General features: G+C 48.4%; 1 protein-coding gene across 1 annotated transcript in view; it reads left to right on the top strand.

Annotated features, from left to right (window-relative positions):
* IGSF9B (immunoglobulin superfamily member 9B) overlaps positions 1-27,017 on the top strand; it is a gene marked incomplete at its 5' end in the record, with an annotated part of 66,400 nt that overhangs the window by 12,391 nt on the left and 26,992 nt on the right. Inside the window, 8 exons of the mRNA XM_019546895.1 lie at positions 3,615-3,732; positions 8,291-8,432; positions 8,799-8,944; positions 13,398-13,540; positions 18,763-18,903; positions 21,056-21,172; positions 24,268-24,418; positions 25,568-25,691. Coding sequence (XP_019402440.1) covers positions 3,615-3,732; positions 8,291-8,432; positions 8,799-8,944; positions 13,398-13,540; positions 18,763-18,903; positions 21,056-21,172; positions 24,268-24,418; positions 25,568-25,691 — 1,082 coding nt within the window. The remainder of the gene's footprint in view (positions 1-3,614; positions 3,733-8,290; positions 8,433-8,798; positions 8,945-13,397; positions 13,541-18,762; positions 18,904-21,055; positions 21,173-24,267; positions 24,419-25,567; positions 25,692-27,017) is intronic.

Raw genomic sequence — 27,017 nt, 5'->3', positions numbered from 1 at the left:
TGTTCCTCCTATCTGAGCTGCTGGAGGCAACCGGGGGGAACAGGGCGCCACTTGATCTTCCTCCCTTCTGCCTGTGAGAGCTGGGAGGGCTCCTGGGAGCGAGGCAAGCAGCTCCCTGCTCCAGAGCCAGGGTCTCCTCGCTCTCATTTCCCTTCCTCTGCCTGTTTTTCCCTCGCCCTCCCCAATCCCTACTTCGGTTCATTTTCCTTCTGGCAAGGCTTAACCCGTGCAGAGGTGCCAGGCCGCTCCAGTGCTCTGTACCCCATGGACTGAGATGTCTCCCCCGATTCAACTGCTGGGACTTGCTCAAGGTCTTTTCTCTCCGGATGGTGGCAGGAGGGGCTGAGAAGCGGGCTCTGGAGAAAATGCTCAGCTGCTAAACTCCACTTCCTTTACCTTGGATGTAAATCAGGAATAACTGTCGAATTGCTCTGGTGGAGGGGAGTGTCGAGCCTTCCACCTTATTTCCTCTGCTGCAGCAGGGCTGGTTGGAGACGGGCAATGCCTGATGCTTCCCTGTGTTTGTTCATCTCCGCACGTCCATCTGTTCTGTGTGTGTTATTCTTCTCCCCCCCCCCCCGCTTTTTTTTTTCCCTTTTAAGGTCTCCAGTTTTCTACTAAGTGTAGGTCAGAAATTGGGAGCGTTAGGAAATGTGGAGGATTTCGCCTCTCGCTCTGCATTATGTCTGCTCCCAAGCCATGACTTCGCTGAAAATTTGCCTTGCCTCTCACAGCATTGCTTAGTGAATTTTCCTTCCTGGGACTAAAGTGTTTCTTGCCTGCCCCCCTCCCCTGCTTGGCTCCCTGTTGTGATGCCAGGGTGCTAGTCCAGCTGCAGCTCCAGGTCTTGTCTGAGGTTGGTGCTTTTCATTCTGCAATATAGCTCTGGATACCGCCAGTCCCCTCTGCAACCCACCCCGGGAGCACTTCTGGGCCTCTCCCAGCTCTTGAGCCTCGATTGTTGAGATCTGGAGAAGCCATGCCCCAGTGAAGTCAGTGGGGAGTTGTTTTTTTCATTGATTGGGGGTGGGGGGCATGCTTGGGACGTCATCTGTGCACTTCACATCAGGGCTCTTGCCCTTGCTGCTGGCGCTCCAGGGAGTTTTTTTCTTAGGTTTGTGTGGGGGGAGGCACACAGGGTTTGCATTGAATCCCCAAGTGCTCTGCTGCCTCGTCCCTTAGACTCAACATGGTACATTAGGATCAAAAAGTGGGGGGTGTTTTCCCTTTCCCAGCAGCTTAACCCCCTCTCCTTGTCCCAGGGAGCCTGCGTGCTTCACCCCAGCCAGCAATTCCATAAGAGTGGTAATTGGTAAATCAGGCATTGGAATCAGCACAGGCACTAATGAGAGTAATTAGGAATCATTTGTTACTAATTGAAATAGAAGGATGAGGCAAAGTGAATGCTGGGAGGGAGGCCGGCGTGGAGCAGAGTGGGGTGATGTTCTCGCTGTGCGAGGGGGTGCATTACTGCTCGTGTGCTTCCCTTTCCTCCTCGTGAGTGACTGAAGCTGTATCCTCCTCTCCCTGCTTCTCTGGGTCCTGGAGCTCAGCCCCTCCCCTTCCAGCCCTTGCTGCTGTCAGAGTAAAAAGCTCAGCCCTGCTAAGCAGAGCATGGGGAAATGGAGCCGGCTTGGTAATGGCTCTATGCAACATTGTCGATCACACCACAGCCCCTGTGGGACAGGCTTGTGCTAATGTGCCTGCCTAGAGGAAGAAGGGAGGAGTCAGGGCAGTGAAGAAGGGGTTGAAAGGATGGCCCTGATGCATTTCCTCCCCTGCTGAGCAACCAGAGCTCCTGGCTAAGCAGTCTCTTACCTGCCAGAAGTTAACGAGAGCAAACAGCCCCCATCCTGACTCGGAGGGAAGGGAAGGGAATGAAGGGGGACCTTGGCTTGCTGTAGTGAGCATCAGTCTGCAGCCGCAGATGATGATATCTGGGTTGTCGCCCACAAATACCTACGTGTGCCTGACTTGCGGCAATCCAAGTCCGGACGTCACAGCCTGGCATAGGCTGACGGGGGCGGGTTCTGTGTTGGGAGCTGGTGGAGCTGGGCCAAGTTAAGCCTGAAAAGAATTTGGCCTCTCGGGTTGTGGTGAAAAGTGCTGTGCTGGCAGCTCTGGAGAGAAGTCCTGTGACCCACATACAGCACGAGCAGGGCTGCACACGCCAGCGGACTTTGCCCCGGGGCAGTTCTCACCCTGTTTGGACTCGAGGCACCCCTCCGTGACAGTCTAGTGGCACCCAATGTCAAGAGCAGACTTGCATATTCCAGCACTTACCTCCTTGCAGAGGGGTGGGGTGCAGTGGGGGTGGGAGGCAAGCCTGGCAGAGATCGGCCTAAGCCCACGCTCATCTCCTCAAGCCTCCTGGCACTCTTTAAAGGATCTGGTGGCACCCCAGCGTGCTGCGGCTCCCTAGCTGAGAATTGCTGCCGTGGGGAGATCCCTTCTGGGGCTGAGTGTGGTTAGGGCAGGTTATGGGGATCAGACCTCTGCAAAGTCTGGAGCAAGCCCTTGACTTCAGGGCCTCTTTCCAAAGCTGCAACGTGGGGGTTGCTTGGAGGTTTTTCTGCAAAACTTTTTTTGGGGAATCCTTGAAATAGAAACGTTTTGTGGGGATGTGCCTGTTTAGGATGTGTGGGTGTCTCTGTCCTCCCACAAAATTGGTTTGAAAGAGCTTGGTTTCCCCTGGCTGGGGAGCAGAACAGTTTTGCGATTATTGGAGTTTGGTTGGACAGGAGAGCCATTTTGTGCCCTGCTTGTGACCGGCCCTCCTTTTGGGATGTATTCCTGACGCTCAGCTGGAGAACTTGACAGGACCTGGTAGCTAACTTGGTGCCCCTTGGGCTCCAGCTGCAGCTGCACGCAGTGATCTCAGGTTGGCAGATGGGAAGAACTTGGTACCCTTGGGTCATAAAACCTGCTCCGAACGCGCCCAGCAGCGTGTAAGACTAGCTCTTCTAATGCCACAGGCATAGCAGACCTGGTCTGTGCCCTATGTCTGGGAGTGCCACGGTGAAGCACTCCTGCTTGTTCCCACCCTGCACGCTCTGACCCCCACAAATGAGGCAGTGCAGCCTCCTTCAAGTGACCCTGAGTGCATTCTCCATGCTGCTTGTAGGCTCTTTTTCTTGGATGTGCTTAATGGCATGCACTCAGGGCCATTGTAAGGCAGCTGTGTTATGTTATTTGGCTTCCAGGATTTGATGTGTGCAGAGTGGGAGTGAATGAGCGACGCGTGCTTTGTGGTGAGAGAAGAATTCTGTCTCCATAGTGCTGTCAGCAGCGGGCTCCCTCTGGACTGATCTGTCAGTGGACCATCACATAACCTTTTTTCAGACTCTCATCACTATCCTATTGCTGATGGCCAGGGAAATTCTTCATTTGAGGCAGATGGCAAGGCTGAGCAGTCTACAGTGAGCTCAGAGGTGTGCATGGCAGCCCAGGGCGAGTGAGTTTTGAAGCAGTGTGTGGAAGTAAGGCTGTAAGAGGGGGCAGTTGCTTTCTGCTTGGTTAGTGGGGTATGTGAGCGGTGTCCAGGTGTCATAAAGGGGGTGTTAGCATCTTGTTCTTACATGCACTGAAGTTTCTCCCTCGTGCCTGATCCCTAGGTAAGCGATGGGAGTCTGACTATCATCTCTGTCGGCCGGGAAGACCGAGGCGCTTACACCTGCCGGGCTTACAGCATCCAGGGGGAGGCTGTGCATACCACTCGCCTGCTTGTACAAGGTAACGCATTTAACAAGAGGCTCCTGGGGGGGATTCCTATTGTTGGTGTGCTTCAGCTGAGTGTAGCTTTGAAATGAGAGCATCTCCAGAAAGGTAGGCCAGGAACAGAGACATGCAGGAGAATCTGGACTGTTCAGCCCCATAAACGATCGTCTACAGAGCCTTAATGGGTATTGACCGGGGGCAGACATTATGGGACCTCAGGCCAGGCTGTGTCTCACTAGCAGGGAGTTCCCATCCCTACGTTATCATTGCCATCCTAAGCTGTGCAGGGAGAGAAATAATGGTGTTCAGTTGTCTGTTGCTGATGTAGGTACAGAGTCTCTACAGGCTTCGTGAGTCTAAAGGGTGAAGATGAATATTGTCACGAGATGGAGAAAGTAAGAGCTTGCTGTGGCCTTGGTATTGGGCTTCTAATGAAGACTCTCTTCCATGGGGTTATTGTACAGCAGCTTGCGAGTGGCGAGAGCAGTGGGTTGGGAGGTAGGACCGCTGAGGCTTGTTCCAGGTTCTGTCATGGACTCACTGCCAAGTAAACCATCTTTCAAGTATCAAGTAATCCCAGTTTTGCTCTTTGAAACAGGTGGTTCTCCTCATTTTAAGGTTGGAAAGCTTAGTGAGTGCACATTTCCAAAGAGCTTTGTGAGCCTTAGGTAAAAAAGGCACTGCAAAACTCCTGAGTCCTCCATACTCCCCCTCCCCAAAGATGTGAAGGAAGCTCTGGGTAGCATTAGCATTGTTGTTAATTTGGGTATTCCCTGATTTTAATATATACACACTCCTATGCTGTGGGAATATTGAAGGGTTTCAAGCAGCTTGGGTCCTGTTGTGCTGGTGCCACGCAAACGCGTGATAAATAGTATTTTTATTTGTAAAGCATCCCCCACACTCCCACAAACACACTTGTGGTGTTAAGCATCCATAAAAACAATTTCTCATTAATTAAGGGCACCCCGCCCTGAGCAAACTTGCCAACAGATGGATAAGCAAAAACAATAAATGCATGGTCCCTGGCATCCTGTGTGCTTTACAGGCGGGTGTGGGCGGCATTTCCCACTACGTGCCTGGGAGGGGAGTGTGTGGCTTGGGGAAGGCAGGCTTGCTTTGGGGTAGAAGTTGAGTTTAGCCCATCGTGTCTGGTCCACAGCAGGCTGCTGTGTGGCCTCTTGCAAGAGAGCTGTGGCCTTCTCCCAACCTTCCATTAAAAACCCCATCCATAAATAAACAAGGAAATTAAGCCCAAACCCCAGATGATTAAATAACATCAAAGGATGCCAGCTTATCTGACCAGAACAAGAAATGCAACCTGAGGGTTGATGTTTCGGCTTATAGCGAAGCCAGGAGCCTAGTGTCAGAGCAACTGGGCTGTTGGCTGAAGCGGGGTTTGTCCTGGGATTCATGGTCTCCTGCTTGTCTGTGTTGCACACTTCCCCATGTCTTTCCTTCTCTTGGCTGGCATCTTCTCCACTGAATCACGCAGGGAGAGGGTCTGAATCGTCCTGCTGGGGCTCAGTGTCCCATTGCGTCTGCCCCGTGCCCTTTGTGGGAGGCAATATGCTGTGGTGTGCAGATTACAAGCTGGGAGCCAGAACCCTTGTTCTATTTCTGGCTCTGCAACCAAGTCCCTTTGTGATGCTGGGCAGGCCACACCTTCCCCGGGCATCCATTTCCCTGTCTAAATAGGTTTAATGGCACTTACCCTTTTCTATGAAAGACTTGCCATTCTAGCTGAGGGGTGCATTTAAGGTGAGGACCTATTATTGTGTGTTGCCCTACGGACTCTGGTTAATGTGACACACAGTTGGACTGACTAGGTTTGAAGGTGACAAAATCAGGATGGTCCCCCAAGTGGTAGGCAGGCCAGCAGCTTGCAACCTGTCTGGAAAATGGCACGCAACACCTACAAGTTTTTACTGTCCATCCTGTAACTTAAAGGAGCGTGGTTAAACTCTAGGGGGAGAAAAGGTGTCATTGTACCCTAGAATCTTTTATCAGCACCCCTGCTCCAGAAACTCTTAAAAATTATAATTTGCAGTGCGTTTCCCCAACAGGGACGGCCTTGTGCTAGTAGAAAGCCACTGCCAGTCTCCTAGGGTAGCTGTGTTGAAACCTGTGGTCAGTAGAGCACTTGGTGTTAAGGGAAGACATGGCTGATCACATGGTGCTGGGTCCTTCTCGTTCCCAGCTGCTGTATTGTATTAGAAGATGCTAAAGACAAATAAGTACTTTCCTAATATTATCTTTCCCATAAGCAATTGCTGTAGTTGCCAAAGGGAAGTTATGTCAATGAGAGAGATGACCCACTTCCATTTAGTCTCATGGCTTACATGTGATCCACATTATGAAAATGCTTGAGAACTTGTTTCAGGCTCGCGTCCTTTTAATTCCTACTGTACGGAGGATGTGTCACCGTGGGACGGAGCAGTCACTTTCCGGAGGGCTCCACGCTTGCTCATTAACGAGCGTTGTGTTGCTGCCGGAAAGGAACCTACAGCCCTTGCCTGCTTAGAAAGAGCTGTGTGTGCACTTGTGTCTACGTGGGGCACACAGCTGCTGTACGAGTGCCTAATGGCTCCGAAAGCCTTTCGCACCACAGAAAAATCCACTTAATTGGGACACCCCAGTGGACAGCCTGTCATCCTGATTAAGCAGTTGTCCCAATTTTTTTAACAGAGGTGTTGATTGATTGTTTAAGAAGCATGAAGAGATTTTAAAAGGCCATGAAGTGCTGCGTGCAATGAAAGCAACACATGCAGGGCCCTTTCCCCAGGAAACCTGTTTCTGTTTCCTTGTGCGAGTCTGCTGGGTCAGTCCTTGCTGCAAGGGAAGGGAGCTTAGCATTTCACACCTATTGAACCCCTGGGTGACACTCTACTTATACGGCTCTATCCACCTTAACAGACATTAACTAATCCTTGCCACAGCCTGGGCAGGTTGCTGCTCCTCTGGCTTTTACCCCCAGGCCATAACTGCACTGGGAAAATGCCTTGTGTTAGCAGATGTGTTCGGCAGTATATGCTGGGGCACTTGTGTAGCCGATAATAGACCAGCAAGGCAGGGATGGAGATGAGAAACTGAGACTAAGTGCTCAAGCTCGCCCAGTGGCAAAATCAGAAATAGGACCCTGGAGTCCTGACTTCCAGTTTTGCTCCGACTGTGAGATCACGCGGCCTCATAGCAGGGAATGCAATGCAGGAAAGCGTTCTTTCACCTTGGCTGACGTTGGAGTTCGAAGCGGCTGAGCTGGGTGCTGGAAAGATGCAAGGCTGAAGGAGAGGTGTGTGGGAGCAAGTTGTGTGCATGGGGAGATGAACAGAGGGCACGGTGTCTCTTGCGGTAATGAGCAGTATCTTCAGCATGGCAGCTGCAGCAGATGTGTGGGTGTCCAGCCGGGTTACCCCTGCCCAGGTAGTGTGGCGAGAGCCCGCCTTGCTCAGGTGCCTGTGTTCCCTGCCTCCTTTGAGCTCATCTTCTGCTCCTTCCCTTCTTCTCCATCTTTAAGGACTGAGTGTTTAGTTCATACTCTGAACTCTGCCCTTCTGCAGAGGCCTGCGGGAGGGGGGAGAGCTGCTAGCAGAACATGCTGTCCTACCGTCCAGACAGCTTGGAGGCTTACGCTGCTTAAAGTTTAACCCTGTTCCAGGCTCACTTCCCCTCCTCTTTACTGCTGCTGCATGATTGTCTTACAACAGAGCTCAAAGTCCCTCCCTGCTTCCTTTAAAGGTACAGCATCTCTCCCTTGTATAGTGCTAGCCACCCTTTTATCTCTTTTCTTGGAGGGCCATGCCTAAACATATTTGCTCCGGAGTGAAGGGCTCTATCACTGACCCAATTGTGTTGGCAGAGCTCTGGGTTGGAGCCAAGCTCGTGCGCACAGGGGAGCCGGTATGGCAGTCATTCAGGCCAGCTGGAATATATGGAGAGGTACCTTTTTGGCGTAGATCAAGCGTAGCGCCTGTTCATGTATCACTTCTTGGCATCTTGTGGGCTCAGATCAAGTTCTTAACCTGGCAGGGGAAATACCATGCATCTGTCTCCATGAAGGCAGTCTTCCTAAAGCACACTCGGGGAGAATGGCTCTTCTGGTGTGGTTCAATACCCGCCAAGGTGTAGCGGCTTTATGGAAATAGGAGTCTTCTCCCTAGCTTGCTCTGAGGGCCTTAAGGCTGAGGGGAAGCAAAACTCGGGGGTCTCTGGGCTTGGGCCCGCAAGTAGGATGCCGCCCAAAGCTTTTGGGACCATCTGAAGCCCCAGATGAGGTGGAGGATGTTTGCTGGTAGCAGGGCCACTTATGGTTCTGGACTCTTGGATTTGGAGTTGGTTTTGGCCGATTTGCTCTGGGATGCGTAACCTTTAAAAGAAACAGAAAATACAGAGAGGTAATAGAGATAGCATTCAAGTGGCAGAGCCTGTGAGAGGAGGGAGCAGGATCCTGCCTCTGCCCAGAGAGGGTGTTTTGCAGCCTGTCCTTCCTCGAGCTGCCTGCATGTTCAAGTCCGTACGCTTAGCGCTGCCTTTCAGCTGCTGAAGCAACTGTTTGTTTCCTGCTCTCCCCCAGGACCCCCGTTCATCGTTTCCCCTCCAGAGAACATCACCGTCAACATCTCCCAGGACGCACTGTTCACCTGCCAGGCCGAGGCGTATCCGGGCAACCTGACTTACACGTGGTACTGGGAGGAGGAGAATGTCTACTTTAAGAAGTAAGCTCGGTGTCGCGTCTCGGTCACCTGGCTCAGGCTGAGAGTGGTTACTGCTCTCCGGTCCATGCTATGCCTCCCTGGTAGGAACGGGAGCAGGGCTGCTGTTCTGGGCACCCCCGTGTGCTGGATGGGTTACCCTTCCAGAGCGGCCTCTCCAGCTTGTGCCAGGTTGGCGCATCTTTCTGCGGCGCTAGGAGCACCACGTGCCTCCTGTCCCAAGCAGGGTGGGAGCACCCTGCCAGGTCCCTGCAGCAGATGGGGGGTGTAGCTCCCCTGGGGTAGGCTGGGGACTGCTGACTCCTCGCTCCGGTTCTCTTCTAGCCCTTCCACGCATCTTTTCCCTTCTTTTTTTTCTCTTCTCTGCAGTGACCTGAAACTGAGGGTTCGGATCCTGATTGACGGGACTTTGATCATCTTTCGGGTCAAACCGGAGGATTCTGGGAAATACACCTGCATCCCGAGCAACAGCCTTGGCCGCTCACCATCCGCCTCTGCCTACCTGACAGTGCAGTGTGAGTGGAGACGGGAAGGCAGAGAGGCTTGTGAGCCTGGACTTCTCATGGAGAGGAATGGGCTGGGGCCAGTAGGCTACAGCATGCAGTGGGAAGTAGGTGGCCTGAAAGTCAGTGTCATCTAGGCCTAGAGGCTTTCTGGCTGGCTTGTTGGTTCATAGATTCCTAGGGTCGGAAGAGGCCTATTGGATCATCGTGTTGGACCCCCTGCTCTGGGCAGGAAAGAGCGCTGGGGTCAAGTAACCCCAGCTAGGTGCTTGTCTAATCTCTGTTTAAACACCTCCAAGGTAGGGGAAAGCACTACCACCCTTGGAAGCCCCTTCCATGTTTTGGCAGCCCTCGCTGTAAAGAATTTCTCCTGTTGGTGTCACTGCCAGGGACTCTGCACGTCAGGTGGTTGTAAAAGAAACATGGAGTGGGGGGTAAGGTGATTTTAAAATGGCATTAGACTGCTGGATCTGCTGAGACCTGTCTGGCATAGTCTTGGGGTTAATTACTTTGGATGCAGCGGTGCCTGACACTTGCCATATTGGATCAGACAACGGATGCTTTGAGTACATTGGACTGCCAGTATCTGGTATTTTAGAGGGTGGTTAATACTTCTGAGAAATCACTGATAACAGCTCACTGCAATAAAGGGTAGGTCAGATTCCCTTTGCCCTTCTGTATTGTGCTAGGCACTTCTGAGACTCGCAGCCGTGGTTGCTCTGAAGACTAAGGTTTTGACCCAACTCTCTGCCAGAGCTTTCCAATGTAACCAAAGGCAAAGAAACTCAACTCAGCATTCACATACAGAATAGCCCAGACCTTCTCCCCATGGCCTGGGTTATCACTACTTTGCATCTTGTCTTGTTATCTAGGCCAGTGTGAAAGGCTGTAAATACTATCTGACCAAAAGGAGAGTATTGTACACCCACTTGGCACTGGTGAAGATGTTGAGATGAGTTGAAAGGCCGGCGATGTCTAACCCTCTCATCTCTGGGAGCACAGAATAGAGCCTACTTTGAGCATCATCTCTGGGTAGCTCAATGAGGCTCTGTCTTATTGGGGTTTGGGCGCAGGTAAGATGGTGATGGGAGTAAGTGAAATGCCTCAGACTGGGACTTCTTTCCTCTTACCACGTCTGGGCAGAAAGAAATATTACTGCAGCTTATAAAAGGCTGGACACTTCTAGAACAGTGTCTGACTTGCCTGCTTATTAACCTTGATTACTAGCAAATTGCATCTATTATATGGGGATATCAGATGGTGACACCTGATACCATATGTCTGCCTATCTTTTTTTGTGTGTGTATAACTGTAAAACCCTGTTAGTGTTGCTGCCTCCTCTGCATATATTTGCATTTTGAAAATGTTAAACTCAAGCAGGTAAATGGTGTAAACAGAACGAAGAGAGCAGATTCTGAAGGGAATGTTTCTCCACCCCCCCAGCATCTTCACATGTAGCATCTCTGCTCCTCCTACAGCTTTCTTCAGTAATGACCCAAACTGCTACATCTTGCAGTACTGACTGTGCCCTTATTTTACCTTATTGCTATTAAAACTGTGAAGTGTTTTGTTTTAGTAAGTGGAAGCAAAAGTTGGAACAAAGCCATGGGCCTTAAACTCTGTCCTGAAGGCCAACTGATTCTGGAGTAGGGTACTGCTGGTAAATGTATTCTCAGGAACAGCCTTCTGTGGGCAGGGAGTCTCTACTAGATGGTCAAATGGATTTCCAGGGACTAAAGTAGGGCAGAATAAGATGACACGTGGGCTCCGAAGTCTACTTGGGCACCAAATAGGTATAGCAGGATCTGATGCATTTGGCTGTTACCAAACCAGATTCGATGCCAGCCAGTGGTCTAGAAGTTTTGGGCCATGGATCCCTTCACTAATCCATTGAGCCATCCAGTCTGTCTTAATACGTTTCCCTGGAGTTTGGAGGGTAGAACAATTCCACACGTGCCCGGGTTTTCCAGTCCGTGTTCCAGCATCACAACCAGGATTGTATGACTTCAGTAACTCTCATTGGTGGGCTAGAGAAAATGACTGGGGTTCAAAATGTCCAAGGTAGGAGGTTGGGGAAGTGAAAGCTTTTTCTGTACCTAGCTCCCACCCCTCCCAACTCCCTACATACACCAACTTGAACTTCAGCTCTGCAAATAGCAGTGCCCAAAATTCATGGGGAGAAGGTTTTTCTGGCTGTGTTTGGGAGCTAGTAGCATACGGTCTTGTATGGACTTTAATAATTCAGTTTCCAGTCTTTAATATCTCTTCCTTTTACTTTTGTTGTTGTTGTTGTTTTTCTCTTGTGGCAGGCCATCAAACCTACAGGAAAAAAGAGACCCCCAAACCAGCATAACACAGACTAATTCTTTCTTAGCAACTTTGTGTACATTGAGATCCGTCACAGAATAAATTCCCCTTCCCCCTATCACTAGTCCTTGACAATGGCCGGATCGTAACATCACTCTGAGTTTATTTAGGGAAATAAATTGTTTCTTCCTCTCTGTCTAACCATGCAGAGAGGCGGCATGGGGCCAAGGAGGAGGATATAACTGAGAATTAGACAAGTGATTTGGTTACCAGATCTCCAAGAAGAAAAAAATTACTGTGTTTTGTATGCTGCTGCTACAGGTGGGGGCCTGAAATAGCTAAATAGCATCTCCAAAATGTGGGATGGATGGGCGCATGTGGGTCCTTGATGTAGGTAATTCTTACAGAAAATTCCTCTTCCTTTGGAGTAGTTTCATTTCAGGTACGCTCAGTTCTTGGCTTTCTACCCCCATGTGAATCGCTTGAAATTGAACAAAAATGGGCTTTCATCTCTTTCTAAACCTTTGTGTAGTCCCTTCTGTGGCCACTGCAGAGTAACATTGTTTTTGTGGCTCTCCACTGTAATCCTCCCCTGAAGATGAGGCAGAGGGAAGGGAGTCTGATGTCCTGAAACTCCCAGCTTGACTCACCCCTCTGTTTAAAATGCAGGAGTCACCAGTTGGCCCCTGATTTACACTCATGCTTTTGGGATGGAGCCTCCATATGTGAAGTTGGAGGATAGAAGGCTTGATCCAAAGGCTGCTGATATTCATACGAAGACTCCCATTGGCCTAAATAAGCTTTGGATCTCTGCAAAACTTTAAAGAGGAGCAAGTACATATGTGACAAAGGACTTGTGGTCCTTTGGGATCTACTTTTTGGCTCAGATTTAATTTGCAGTGTGACATTAGGCATTTCGCATGAAGCCCTCTGTGCCTTGAATGCCACACCTGGAAAATGGTTTGTCTGCTCTTTTTTATTCTGTGCTTCAGTCTGCATAGAGGGGCTTGACCCTCTAGCATGTCAACTAAGTTACAAGGGCAAAGTCTCATGCGTACAAGTCCTGGTCTGGGCAGATGCAGCGTGTTCACGTTCAGAGTTTGTGTGAGGTTGATGCTGTCACTGTTTAGATACATTTTCAAGATGCCTTGTCTTTTTTTTGTGTTAATGCCAATATCTTTAAAAGAACTGGGTATTTTTTTGCTTCCTTCTAAAGGAAGTCTAGAGTTCCCTCCCCCACCCACATTGAATTAAAAAAAATATCTCCTAGAAATCTGTTCTTTGGGTTGCTGGAAGACTCGTGTGGGTGGGTGAGAATCTCAGCCATATTGTGAGCCTTCGCATCTTTGAAAGGGTGGAGATGTTTAATCTTTAACAGAGAAATCCTTTCTCCTGAGTGTTAATAGGACATTGAGTGATTCCAGAAACAAACAGCAAGCAAATAGTTTGCAATAACTTGCCTGAAAAATTCTTTATATTCTTAATTGCTCCAGCTTTCATTTCTTTTGAGGCTCTGGTACTGGGATCATTTAAAAAGCTCTCCAATTTACTAAGGTCACTTCCTAGGCTAGGATTTTTGAGGCTTTAAGAAATAGAAAGCAAGCCTGGGGTTTCCCTGTTCTGCAGCTTCTTTTCCATGTCACTGTTATCCACGGTGCATGTGCTGGGCTCTGAGCTCTCTCAGCAGAGCATACTTCACTAGGAAATTTTCCCTTTCTTGATCCAGCGGTTTTTGTGAGCCACGGGGCCAGATTGGTTGAAACTGAGTGAGAGATCTAGGACCTTTTGGATCAAGAGTGAGTTAAAGCAGGCATGGGGATAAGACTTACGTTGTATATGCATTTTAAAAGAGAAATTTTTTTCTCTTTAAAAATTTTTCCATGGGCCTAGGCTAGGATAGTAAAAACATTACAACATTCATACATATGCTTAGTATTATAATGGATTTAGAGAGCATGATGGGCCTGAAGATAAGTCTTTAGCATCGGGGGATAATGAATGCTGCAGGATTAGCGTTTGGGTTTTGAACTCCATTATAGCAATGACGTTGACTCTTTTGCACCAGGATGCAGTAACAAAAGCCTGGAGCTTCCTTCGTGTTAAGGGAAGGGAAAGGTTGGCCTATTTTCCGCACGATAACTTTATCCTGCTCTACCAGATCCTGCCCGTGTGGTGAACATGCCACCCATCATTTACGTTCCCATTGGGATACATGGATACATCCGCTGTCCAGTTGAGGCAGAGCCACCAGTCACCCTCATCAAGTGGAACAAAGATGGACGTCCCCTGCGAATCGAAAAGGTAAAGTGTTTCCAGAACTGCCCCACTATTCTTCGGATGAGCACCAAAGGGACCTAGAAGGGTCTGGCGATGTGACCGCTGGTGTGGAGTGAATGGGTTGGGTCACAGGGAGCTGCAGGGGAAAGTACATCCCCTCAACCCTGCCTCAAGTGTCTAGGTCACTTAAGATGACACAGTTTCCCTGAAACACTTCAGTGCTGCCACTCTCCTTACAGATGCCTCCATCATGTGTACATGGGATGAACCACTCACTCCCCTATTTCTTCCCCCAAGCACCTGCTGCATTCACTTCTGCTGTGCTGCACTGAGAGCTTGCAAGAGGAAGAAGAGAATCTGGGTCGTTTCCCCCACATGCCCCTGGACGGGGAGCTGAGGGCTGCCTGAGGAGTAGGACAGCAATAGACCCCATAACCAAGGCAGCACAGGGGGGAGCATGAGGGAGAACAGAGAAGTGAGCAGGGTGCAGAGGAAGACCGACTTCTGGCTGGTCTTTGTCTAAGAACCACCCTGCACGCAGCTGCAACCACTTCAGAACAGCTGGGTGGGAGAGGAACGAGGCAGTGGACATGGGCACCATAGGGAGTAGGTGGGAGAAAAGTTTGGATGCCTGTGGCAGGTCAGTGGGATGCTCTTGGGAGCCAGCGGTGGGGGAGATATGTGGCTCTTGGTCAGGTGAGAGCCACTCAGGCAAAGATGCCAGAGGAATGAGTTTGGGAAACGGTTCCAAAAGCAGTTGATTCAGCATGGGCTGCTGTGGTGGAGGTGGTGCTGAGACCTGCAGCAGAGATGGCGTCAGGGAGAGCGACAATTATCTGCCGGCGAGCAGAGCTTGAAGTCCTTTCTTGCATCACTTGCAGTTCCTGTTGAGTGGGAAGCGGCTAGGTTGCATGTTTCCCCCGCATGCTTCTCTCCAAAAAACTGAATTGAATGGACAGGGTACTCCAGGCCTGATCCACCAGAGTACCCTAGTGCCTCAAGCTTAACTTCAAGCACATGAGCCCATCTCAGTGAAGTCAACAGGACAGATTTGCAGAAAACTAAGAAGAGACGCAAGTGCTTTGCAGGGTCAGTTTTAAGCGTTCAAGCTCTAAGGTGCCATGACTTGGATTCCTAAAGAGTCATCCCAATGAAATGCTGCCACCTCCATAAACTTTGGGACCACCTTCCTTCAATAGTATCCCCTTCACTGGTAAAGGAAAGTACTAATCTTGTATAGCAGAGCAAATCTCACTGAAAGAGAACCCTGAACGTAATGAAATTAAGTAGGGGAGAAATGCTGAAAATGAGTGGGAGAGGGGGCGTGGAAGATCATGGAAGCTGTAAAGGAAAGCGATTCTTCAAAACGGGGGCAAATGGTGACAAAAGTATGTTAACTGAAGGAAGCGAACCTGAAAAGGAGAAGTAGAGGGAAGGAGCAGAACTGGGAAAGGTGTGTGCTTGACTCCCTAGAAAGTATGTGAATTTATTATTTGGTTTTGCCTAGCAATAAACCTCATGCCCCTGAAAAATAAAAAGCCTGCATTGATTGAACGGGTGGGTAGTCTAGTTTTTGTGGGGATTTTCAACTGACACACTCTGTCTTTTTTTTTTTTTTTTGCAAATGTTGTTGAGCACATGCTGCAGCTCTTTGCAGAATCCAGTGTTCTCACCAAGAAGAAAAAAAGACTCGGCTGTGTGTGGCAATTAAACTTGGACTTGGATCAAAGGACTCTGTGCTAAGTTAACTTATCCTGGGTCCTAATATGGAGCTCGTGGCTTCTACCCATGCAGTGTCTGAACCTCCTAAACACAGCATCGGTATCGCTATAAACGCAGCAGACAGTCAAAAAGCCTGAGGCTGAATCAATTCGATCTTCACAGGTTTGCTTAAGCTGTGTAGACTGAACTGATTAAGCAAGTGAACAGACGTTCACTTTTGATTCCAGAAATGCAGGTACATGCCTGCAGCCATCCAGGCTCAAAGCGAGAAGCATGCCTTCCTGCTTGGCTGCAGCAGGCTGTTTGGGCCAAGGCTAGCCCTTCCAACCTGCAAGGGGAAGTTTGGGGGTGGAGGTGCAAAGCATCCTGGGATGCTCTGGGAGTGAATTTGTTACCAGATTTAATATTAGACTTCAGGCAGTGGCACTGAATTCACAAATGCTTGAACAAGAATAGTCCAGTCTTTGGAGAGAGCATTCACTGAGCATAGCAATTTGCAACTTCAAGCATATAACAAATGACAGAAAATTACACCTAAGCTAAGATATAGCCCAGTAAGGCACAGTGACAGCACACCCAGCTTTAAAATGCAATATGATAAACCCTTTCAAACCGGTGCAAGGGATTGAGGTGCATGCCTTTTCAATTATCAACACTGTGTCTGAATCTTCTGTACTGTTTTTGAAGAGCTGACCCTTGACTATTAACTCACCACCGGCAGCATAGTGATGGGCTTAATCATTTTGGTGCCAGCTGTCACCAAGTAAACACGGTATAAATCATCTTTAGTTGTATCCTTGTCAGCTCCTGCCCCTTCCCATATTCTTGTGCCTGGTTACTTATCTGTTGATGTTCCAGTAGAGGGTTAGTTTAATAAAGCGCTCCCCTGCCTTTTGCTTGTAACACAGTTGCTGAGATGGTTTCTGGCAGCTGTCATGTTGGATTCAAACTCTGCTAGGGTGCTCACTCGGAAATGTGCGGACCATCGGGGAAAGTCAAGAGAGCAAGCACCACGGCTGCGGGGGTGGCGCACTTTAAGTGTGGACAGACTAAATTATTCCAAGTTGAAGGAAGCTAACGCCCCATATACTGGCTGATGCACAGTACCTGTCTTGCGCATCTTCCACAGTCCGGTGAGGAAGTAGAAGCTGAGCTACCATAACTTACCCATTTCATTTGGGGTGGATTACCGCATTTTGGCTTCTGGTTATTGCAGGACAGAGCAGGCACACAAAATATTACTGTGGATCAGTAGAGAATAACGTGCCCCCATAATTCGGTATAATCGTTTTGTCTGCCCGTGTCCTAAGGAGGAGGAACTTATAGATACCAAGATAAATTTGTATGGAGCAGTCCTACAATGGAGGTGCTGGCAGCTGTCTTGCTTGGCACAATAGATTGGAGAAAGAAAGGCTATTTACTGGGGATTCTGCCAATCCTTCACTTGGGCTCTGTAAATATGGTACAGTAGGTACCATATTTACTCAACTATAAGACAACACTAATAATCAGACTCTATACATGGAAAACTTATAAATTTGTGTGGTTTTCCAAGTATAGTATGATTATCAGAGGTTTGTCTGAAATGTGTACCCCCCTACAGGAGGGAAAATAAATGGGGGGGGGGTCTAATAGCACCTTTTCCCTCTAGCCTCTGCAACACTTTTCCACCTGCAGCCCTTCCATACAATCAGACCCTGCTCTCCCAAAGCACATGAAAGCAAGGAGGAAATTTGAAAATACTGACGTTGAAATAAACACACCTGGACTGATTTGCATACAGTACCCATGGATTTAATTGAACCAGAACTGATGTGTTTTGCCTTTTTTGAAACTTGCAAGTTTTAGCACCGGTACTTCATAAAAACACTTTTAAGCAGCACCTGGGCACCTATTTTATATGTAGTACAACTATACATGATATTAGTCCAAAAGGAAACAGCTTATGATTTACCATATAGTTCACTGGGAGAACCATTGAGCAGAATCAACAGCATTTCCAGCCACAGTGACCCTATAGCTCATACTAATCGTATGTAACAGGCTGAGAGGGGCTGACAGAGGGATTCTGGGTGAGCTGTTTGGGGCCCTGTTTGGTGATATTTGCCAAATATTTAAGGCTGGTGAAGAAACAAGAGCCAGTGGAAATAGGAAAGAAAGTAACAGCTCAGCTATGGGAATGAAGAGGGAGTGAAATGCATACAGTGTAGTGGCTCACCATGACTTGAAATGTAGTAGGTTCTGAGGGGGGACTACACTTTGGCCACTACCATGTATTTTATTCAGTGGGTTTGAATTACCTTATCTGTATGGAAAAGAAATAGAAGAGCTAGGGGGAGGAAGAGTAGGGAAGCAAACTGAGAGAGGGTAAGTTTAGGATGTAGGGAAAGGTTGTATGTTTTTGTGACTGTGATGGTCATGTGGATGTGGGTGTGTGGTGTGGCTGTTGTGATGGGAATATGTATGATATAATGTATCAAGCATTTTTGGCATCAAAGGGAGGATGTCAGGGCTGGTTCTGGCCCTCCCAGTGCTGGACTGGTGTTGTGGCATCTCCAGACCCGGTGCCAGATCCCAGTGGAAGAAACATCCACCCATTTATTGTTGTTGTTTTTTTTTTAACCGTGTGTTTTGTAGTCGTGCTCAGTGTTGGCTGCATTTAATTGGCTTCATAGCTGGTTTCTCTTACTAAGCACATGCTGCTCTTGACAGCAGTTTGGACAGGCAGTGCATTCAATGCAGTTTCCTTGCTTGTGAATATAAGATTGAATGGCTTTTGTCCCTATGCTGATTGCGAGGAAAAAACCTTGACTTGTATTTAAGTAAATATGGTATTTCTATCTCTGAAGTGAGGTTTTTTTCTGAATATAAAATTAATCATCTGACCAAGTAGTCTACTCTGGCCTCAGTGCCCCGCAGGAATAAAGCTATAGGAATAAAGGTGATCTTGAATGCTTCATAGCACAGAGAACAGCCCTCTGGATGTTCCTTGCTGAGTATTGGCTTCTGAAGGTTTAACAAAGAAATTTGTTGAGCCGGCTTGTTTTATGCCAGTCTTAGGGAGGAACATGGTTGATATGTAACTATCCTTTAAGGTCAGATGGTGCCATTATACTCATTTGGGTGACATCTTGGCAATGCTTTTTCATAATCTAGTAGTATATTCAGGGAGTTAAAATGGAAAGGTCCTGGAATGATAGAAGGTTGGCAAGAGCAGAGATCCCAGTTTGTGTCCATGGAAGTGCTATATAGCTCGATCTCTGGGGGGGGTCCCATGAGATGGGGCTGCGGTTTAGATGCTATACTGCATCTGGAGATGTTTCCAAGGTGACATATTAGTAATGGGAAGGAGGTGTCTTAGAGACCCACTCAATAGTTTTTAGTGCTGCTCGTGCAGGGCCTTATTATCATGCATAAACTTGAGAACTGAATAGCACAGGAGCCAAAACACTTCAGACAACTTTTAGTTAAGGTTCTGGCACTCAGGATACTCCATAACTACTCCTTCTCTCTTGCCCTTGCAGTATTCTGGGTGGAACGTGATGGAAGATGGGTCAATCCGAATAGAGGAGGCAACGGAGGAAGCTCTCGGCACTTATACCTGTGTGCCTTATAACGCCCTGGGTACGATGGGCCAGTCCCCCCCTGCCCGACTGGTACTGAAGGTAACATGGCTCTTAGATCTCTTCTTATTCAGAGAAGACGTTCAGGGTTTTCTCAGTTCAGTGGGATGATTTTGTTCCTAAAAAAAGAAGTGTTTCGGGGCTGAGGGTGCAGTTGGTGCTCCAGTACAGATGTTTGAGAGTGTGTGTGTGTGTGTACAGGGCCATCCCTGGGGGGAGAATCAGGGCAGCCACTCAAGGCCTCATGCTTCGTGGGGCCCTGCAGAGCCAGACAGAGCCACCGCGTTGACTCTGTGCTGCTGCCGACTTTACATCCAAGTGCTTGGCACCCCACTCCCCCCCTCCACTGTTGAATCTGCTGCCGGCTTCCTTGTGTCTGGGGGTGGAGCCCTGCATAGGCTGATTTGCCCTGGGCCCTGCACACTGCTTGGATCATCTGTGTGTGTGTGTGTGTGTGTGTGTGTGTGTATAAAATAAATAAATAAATAAAAAATCATGACTTAGTTTTAAAAAACTTGGGTTTTTTTAGAAGAATTTCATGATTTTTTATTTCCACGTCACTAGTTCTGTCTTCCCATTCCATAGTCATAAGCTGCTGAAGTGGATGTTTTGTACCTGTTTCTTTAGTTAGCTTCCTTATTGTTTAGTAGAATTACAGGTTTATTTAGGGATTTTTTCCACTCAGTGTGCTCATCTATGCTGAAAAAGGCAAGCATAAAGGCCTCAGTAACATCTTTACTGCAAGAGCAGTGCAAGCTCAAAACATGAAGGGGCATGTCTACACTGCAGTGGCGATGCAATCACGATATGGGTAGGCTTTGTCCACTAGCTTAACTCTAGATAGCGTTGCTAAAAACAGCAGTGAAGACAGCAGAGTGGGCTGTGCAGACCCTCCAGGGACCTTGGGGATGCACCTGTGATGCTTGCCAGTGCTGAAGTCTGGCTTTCCGCATCTTAGCTGATATTTTAGCTAACGAGTGCTGCTAGCCTGGGTATGCCTACCTTTTCTGCTATCATACTTTGATTGCAGCGTGGACATACCTTAAATTGCTGATCAAGTACACGAGACTGTATATGTAACAGTATATTAAACCTTCCTAAGAGCACCCTCAGGGTTTACATATGCATGTAGGTCATGTATGCAAACACATACTAGCCAATATTTTCAGATGAGAAGTAGGCTTCTAAACCTGTATTTAGGCAGTCACTGGCAAGATTTTTCTAAAGTGCCTAAATGGGAGGTGTACTTCTGAGTCTTATCTGTATCTAGATATATGTCTATATATCTAGATAGAGATATAGGTATAGACATACGACTTAGAAGTACACTTCCCATTTAGGCACTTTTAGAAAAATCTTGCCAGTGACTGCCTAAATACAGGTTTAGGAGCCTATTTCTCATCTGCAAATGTTGGCTAGTGTGTGCAGAAAGAAGAGGTTTTGCTAAGGCATTGAGCCTGAAGAAGTGTTTGTTCTTCACACGAAAACAGCTTTGTTCTGATGCGACAAAGCCCCAGATTTTCTAGGGCACTAACATGTCTCACTCCCATTGAAATGAGTATATGTGGTGATCTGGAGCAAAGATATCGTGGCTTATATTTTTAATAAATATACAATTTGAATCTCTGATGCCGCAAGCACCTATGTGCGTGCTTATCTTGAAGAGCACAAGGAATCCCACTGAAGTCAGTGTGAGGTGAAGTAAAACCATGATTCTAATACTTAACGTTTTCTTTCTCACGCTTATATGGTACTGATTTGAAAACCTGGTAAGGCTTTCTAAACCAATAACACCCCCACCCCACCCCATTTAAATTTTTGCAGGACTGGGCCTTTACTGTCCAATATTTTGGCGTTTTTCCCCTGTATTGTTGCAGATAGTTCAAATAAGTTATCCTAGCAGAGTGATTGTTTAGGGGGAAAAGGCAATTCAGCTGAAAGCTGCAGAAGTGAATGTTTTCAAATAAGTTCTGTAAGCTCTCGACTTCATACTTTAAAAATAAACCAATTGTTTTAAATCAGCGATGCAAATTAAGCTGCTTTAAATTTATTTTTCTGGATCAAAACGCTGTAGTTAACATGATTTGTGAAGAGATCCTCAAGGGGCGGTTCTTTGAGTGTGTGCGTGCGCATGTGTGTACACTCTGTATAAGTGTGTGTTTTGACAGTTACTTGAGTTTTCCCTTGGCTACAGGACCCACCCTATTTCACGGTGCTACCAGGCTGGGAGTACAGACAGGAGGCAGGGAGGGAGCTGTTGATCCCTTGTGCTGCTGCAGGAGACCCCTTTCCTGTCATCGCCTGGAGAAAGGTACCCGGCCTGCCAGACAAATCTGCAGTGCCTTTGGCTTTTGATGAATATTGCAGACAGAAAAGCCACACTCTGTCCCGGTAAGAACAAACTGCAGGTACAGCTGCTTCGCTTTGGGCTGTACCACTGCCGTCCTGTCCCGCAGGTGGGTGGGGGAAACCCAGCTCCCGGCAACAAAGCGTTTAATACCATGAAACCGTCACAGCAGCATCTGCAAAGCTGAGCACTGCCTCCACTCCTCTTCCTCTGGCTGCTCCACACTGGTATCAACTGCAGGGACACCTACTTGAGCTTCCCATCCCTTCTGCGATAGTTGCCAGAATATCCCCCTCGCACTACAGTGTTGCGGCCGTGCAGCACTTGAGCGTGTTCGTGTTGCAGCTGCAGATGCTGCATTGTCAGGGCTCAGCAGCACTTTTGGAAGTGTCCCCTCACTGCTCAGTACCAGCTTCTTTAATGAACTCCTGCTGCTGCTTTCACACGCCGTACTGAAATGTATCGTGCAGACTGGGCGTCCACCCAGCGTGGATTGCACGCTGGGGAGAACCAGTCTGTTACTTTACTTCTACATGCTGTTCGCAGGCGTGAGGTATTTTACTCTGCCTCGATTTTATTGGGGCAGGTGCCCCTGATGTGCAACCCTGCCTTGGCAGGATGGGAACACATCTCCACATCTCATTGCAAGACTTGAGGACCTTTTCAGTTGATAAGACACATCTGGGACTATGGCTGCCATAGTCCGGCGGAGCTTGACATGAACAGTACCAGTGTTCCCCCAACTACGCAGTCCTGCAGCACGGGCTGAGGAGTTAAGTCTCATTCCTGCCCACGTTCAGAAGTGTCCTGTTTGCCAGTAGTACCAGGGCAGCCATTCTTCATCAGCCAGTCCTCATCAGTTTTTCATTCTGGGCTGTCCCCCCACCAGCCAGCGCGCTCCTTCCTCTATTCCTTTGAGAGGCAAACAGAGACGTTTGTGGGGCATGCTGAGCCCTATCCCTGCTGCCGGGTTCTCTCCCTTACCCCAGACTTCTCATAGACTAACTCCTCACTTACCCTATTTTATTTTGGCTGTGGAACTGGCCAGCACTATATATCTGACCTGTAGGGGTGGGATTTTCCATATGCTGTGCTTCATCTAACCTTGGAAAAATGGAGCTGGAGATGAAAGGTCTCCAACCAGGACAAGCAGCCTATCACATTTTGGGGCAGTCAGTGCAGGGGTGCCCACTTCCTTGGAGGACCATGCACAGCTGGCATTGCCCTTAATCTTTCTGGGGTCAAAGCGGACGATGGTAAAATGGCCCAAGTGCAAACTGCGTTGGATGCTGGTAAGAAATTAGTACAAATTCAAGGCGAGTAGTTCACTGGTCTCTAGAACACTTGTATCTTCCTTCCATGCGACTTCCTCCCTTCATTCTTTTTTCGTGTTTCTCTCTATTTTTGTTCTCAGTCGTCCTTGTGTCTCCCCCCTTCGCTCCCCCTGCCCTCCCCCAATCTTCTGCCCCGATTATGTCTGGTCATGTCATCCTGCAGCGATATCAGTCAGGACTTGAACGGGCTCCCCAATGAACATTAGGACAAAAGATTCATGCTCCCTACAAGCTCATGGACACCACTGCCACTTCAGGCCTGTCTTTCACTGAGAGGCCACTGAGGACTTTGGCTTCACTGTTGCTAGCTGGAGCTTTTATCCCACTGGCCTCTTACAAAAAAGGAATCCAGCCACGTAGAGCCACTCTGCCGTGGTTCACTGATAGCATTGCAAAGACGGCCAATAAAACACAGCCTAGCTATGTGTAATAAACCCATGAGAAGCTCTGCATGTGCTATTGACACACGTGCTAGTGATGTCTTCAGAGCAGCTTTGGGTTCATACAGCTCCAGTTTATGGCCACAACTGCCAGTTGTTGTGAAATCCGTTGTTTCAGTTATCACGAGAGAGCCCACACTTTTTTCAGTTTAATTAGAAGGAAGCACCTAGACTATTTGACACGAACGATTCCCAAACCTAGGAGCGCAGTTGTAGAATTAATCTTTCTGGACCTGGATTGCCCAAATGCTGTGGTGCGGATGCAGTTACCCTTGGTTTTACTCCTAAAGAGAGTGTACTGAAAACAGTTGTACCCAACCCTGTTCTCTTCTCAGTTGCCACACTTAACTGAGGAGGGTTTGACCACTAGTCTGGGAGCTCGGGACTTGTCTACACTGCAGGCCTCTGCTGCTGTAGCTGTGCTGGTAGAGCCCTCTAGTGGAGTTTTGTGCTGGTATGTTTAAATTGTCTCTCCCAGTGACATTAACTGAGCTTCCAGAAGTCCATTTTTGTTGGCATAGCTGTGTCTGCTCTAGGTGTTTTCCTAGCATGGCTGCTTTGACCATAGGGTGTGATTCTTTTCTCTCCTCTCCCTCCTTCCCCTGCCTCCGATCCTAGCTGATACAGCTATGTGGACAAAATTGAACCAAACAGACACACAGTTCTTTTTAAAATAAGGCAGATTTGTGCCCAGCGCTGTGTTTCAAAACTCCAGTGAGTCCTTAGAGGCTTCTTATTTTGAATGTCTAAATGGTGTCAGAAGCAATCAGATACTCAAACCAAGCACTCTGTCTTATTTTAATCCCTGGTTTAGTGCAGTCATGTTTCCCTTTTGTGGTTGACACCAGAGGCCACCATAGCCTGGAAGTAGGAGCTCAAGGAGTTCCTTTATCTGGAGACCTAGAGAAATTTGCGCTTTGGATGCTGACGGTCCTAGATTGCATCTCCTCTGAAGTCTGTGGTGTCTGTATGCGTGTGCGTTTATGCTTATGTATCTAAGTTGTAAAACCGGGCTCTGTTCTGCATGTGTATGTTGAGTCATCTTGCCATTTTTACTGGCTTGTTTAAATGAGAACTCAGTAAACCTGCTGCCATGTGATGATTCTCGTAGCCAGCCACACATGTTGAAGAGTCTGGAGCCGTTGCTAGCCCCGGTAGTATTTTCTGTGACTTGCAAGTAGAACTTGGCTAACATAGTGCTGCCTCCTGTCCCTGCCTTGCAATGTGCTTCTCAGTTGTGTTTTTTTTTTTTCTTTCCCTCTGCTCTCTCTGTTGTTTGCCCAAGGTAGGGAAGCCCAGTAGAAGCAAGCACAACACTCTTCCAAGTGGCAGCCTACAGTTCCGATCCCTCAGTAAGGATGACCACGGGGAGTGGGAGTGTGTCGCTACCAACATAGTCACAAGCATTACTGCCAGCACTCATCTTACAGTCGTAGGTATGGGAAGGCTTGCTCTAGTGGGCCAGAGGGAGGGGGCTTGGCCTTGTGGAGAAGGACCTTCAAGGGAATTGTGAAGGGTGGGTATTGGGGGCATGTAGGGGAAGGGCTTGCGTGGTCTGGAAGGTGGAAGAATGGAGTCCATTCTGGAGGATAGGAATGGAGAAAAAATAATAAGTTGTGGATGGGGAGGAAGAGGGGAGAGATGCAGGAGAAATAAGGGGTTGATGAGCGAATGAAGGAGAGTGCCCTTTCTTGCCTTCTGCAAAGTATGTTGGCCCATGCCTCTGTGGATGTGGTAGGGTGGATCCCTTTAGATTTCTCTCCCAACCGTTCCTCACCCCGCTTTTGGGTTCTGATTTGATCTGGGACCTGGCATCTCCGGGGTCTCCCAGATTTCCAAGTCTGGTTCCCTGGTGGCATTGTTTGCTGCAGGGGTGAGTTACCTAGATTTTCAGTTTGCAGAGAGATTAACTGCTGGATAATTTGAAGGCAAGTATGTGCTTCCCTGTGAGGAGAGGCTCATATTTTCTGTACAGTGTTGCACCAAACTGCATGTCTGAAAGGCACAAGCCAGAAACACTCCCCATGAAAAGAAGAGCAACATTTTCCTTTAATTTCACACTCCAGTGGTGCTGTCTTTAAATCTCTGTCCTTTTATTTAGGCCATGTCCCCAGGCAGATTGAAAAGCTCCTTTCCTCTCTGGCCAAGTGCATCTCCCCCTGCCAGTGCACAGCCAAGGGACAGTTTATTTTAAATCTTTATTTTCACACCCCCACCCCCTTAATCCTACCAACTCACTGATCTTTTAAAATCTGCACTGCTGGGCTCCTAAGGTCTGGCCTGGTGGGGGAGGCAAGGTGTGCCCTGCACGTTTCCTAGAAGCAGATCACTAGCCCAGGCAAGCGGAGGTGGTCAGTGCTACTGCCCTGTCTCGATGTGGTAGTTTTTGTCTGTTCGAGTCCTTGGCGAGCAGAGGGAGTCTGGGGAAGGTCTCTTTCCGCTCCAAGCACCGAACTGTGTTCAAGCTCTTAGCAGCCATACGTTCCCCAGTCCAGGAACTGCCTCTTGTCTGGGTGATCTGGTGACTGGGTCCTTCATGTTTTTCTCTGCTGCCTTCACACATGGAGCTTTCTCTCTGTTTTCAGGCACAAGCCCTCATGCCCCAAGCAACGTGCGCGTTGTGGTTTCCATGACCTCTGCCAATGTCTCCTGGGAGCCCGGCTATGATGGCGGATATGAGCAGACATTCTCAGTTTGGTACGGCCCTCTGTGAGTCACCCCAGCATGCTTTGCTCTCTGCTTCTTTTCCTTCCTTCTCAGCCAGAGCTGGGAGCAGGCACACACTGCCATTTCTCAGTCGGGGTGGGCAAAAGGTGAGGGCAGGCCAGCTGGTAGGAGGCCGGGGGCAGGTGCTGACCCTGCGTAAATCGCCTTCGCTCCATTGACTTTAATGGGCTTTCACTGCAAATCTGCTGTCCCAGAGCAGTGGAGAAAGGTGTGAACACAAGGCTGCCATCTATCCTGGTAGAGCATTTTCTTCCTTCTTTCCTTTCCACGGCTGTCAGTTGATCCGGGAGGCAGACATACAAGTATAGCTGGCAACCGCCTTGTCCTTGCCTGTGTTTCTGTTGCAGAGGTCTGCAGGCTTGCCATGTGTCCCCTTTCCTTATCTGCTAGGTCAGCCGCTGCTTACAATACATGGTATATACTTTTTTTTTTTTTTTTTACGCTAATGTAACTTACTGGAACCTGCACCTAGACAGAGGTCAGCTGAAACGTGTGGTGTTAACAGTTAGCAGCCACACGACTGACAGAAAACACAGGCTTTAAAATAAACGGTGAAAAAAACCAACCCTGTCAAAGTGGCCCCCTCTTACTCCACAGCTGCTTGCGGGGTACTCAGAGTCCTCAGAATACGATATAGGACTTGTTATATGTAGATCTTGTATCTGCTCATGTTGGTGACGCAGATGGGAGTTGCATTTAATAATCATGCAGAGCCTGCACAGTTGAGACAATACATTGGTTTTTTCTCTCTGGCATGTTGACCGTACGTGATCCAGCTCTCCTTGAAGTCCCAGGTAAATTCCATCCGTCCTTGGCCGTGCGGCGAGGATGAGGCCCTATAGTCTGGCTCACAATGCCCTAATTTTCCAATCGAGATGGACAATTAATAAAGCCCATATCCTGCTACCCTTGGCTCTGAGGACAATGAAAGCTTCAGTCTGAAAGAACTCGTGAGAGAAGATAGATGATTAGTAGAAACAAATGATGCAATGATGGGGACTTCTGGTTTTTCATCTGGAGTGTTCTTTGGTTTAAATTAATGACCGGGCAAAGCAGCAGAAGGCTGATAACCTTAAAAAGCCTTTTAAAACCTGCTCAGAGTGAACCTCACGTTCTGGCATCTTTGAATCCATGCACACCAGCACTGACACCAAGGTTTGCACATCCACCACTTCAACACAGTGGGATTTGCACACGCAGGATTAGTGTCAGTATTCAGGCCTGAGTTTTCCAGGGTGCCAGGATTCACATTCCACATAGCATTGCCTGGGATTCACGCTACTAATTTCTGCCTGTGGCAGGACCCCT

This window comes from Crocodylus porosus, unplaced genomic scaffold, assembly GCF_001723895.1.
Source record: "Crocodylus porosus isolate Cpor-Errol unplaced genomic scaffold, CroPor_comp1, whole genome shotgun sequence".
Lineage (NCBI taxonomy): Eukaryota > Metazoa > Chordata > Crocodylia > Crocodylidae > Crocodylus > Crocodylus porosus.
This window is presented reverse-complemented; position numbering and strand designations above follow the sequence as displayed.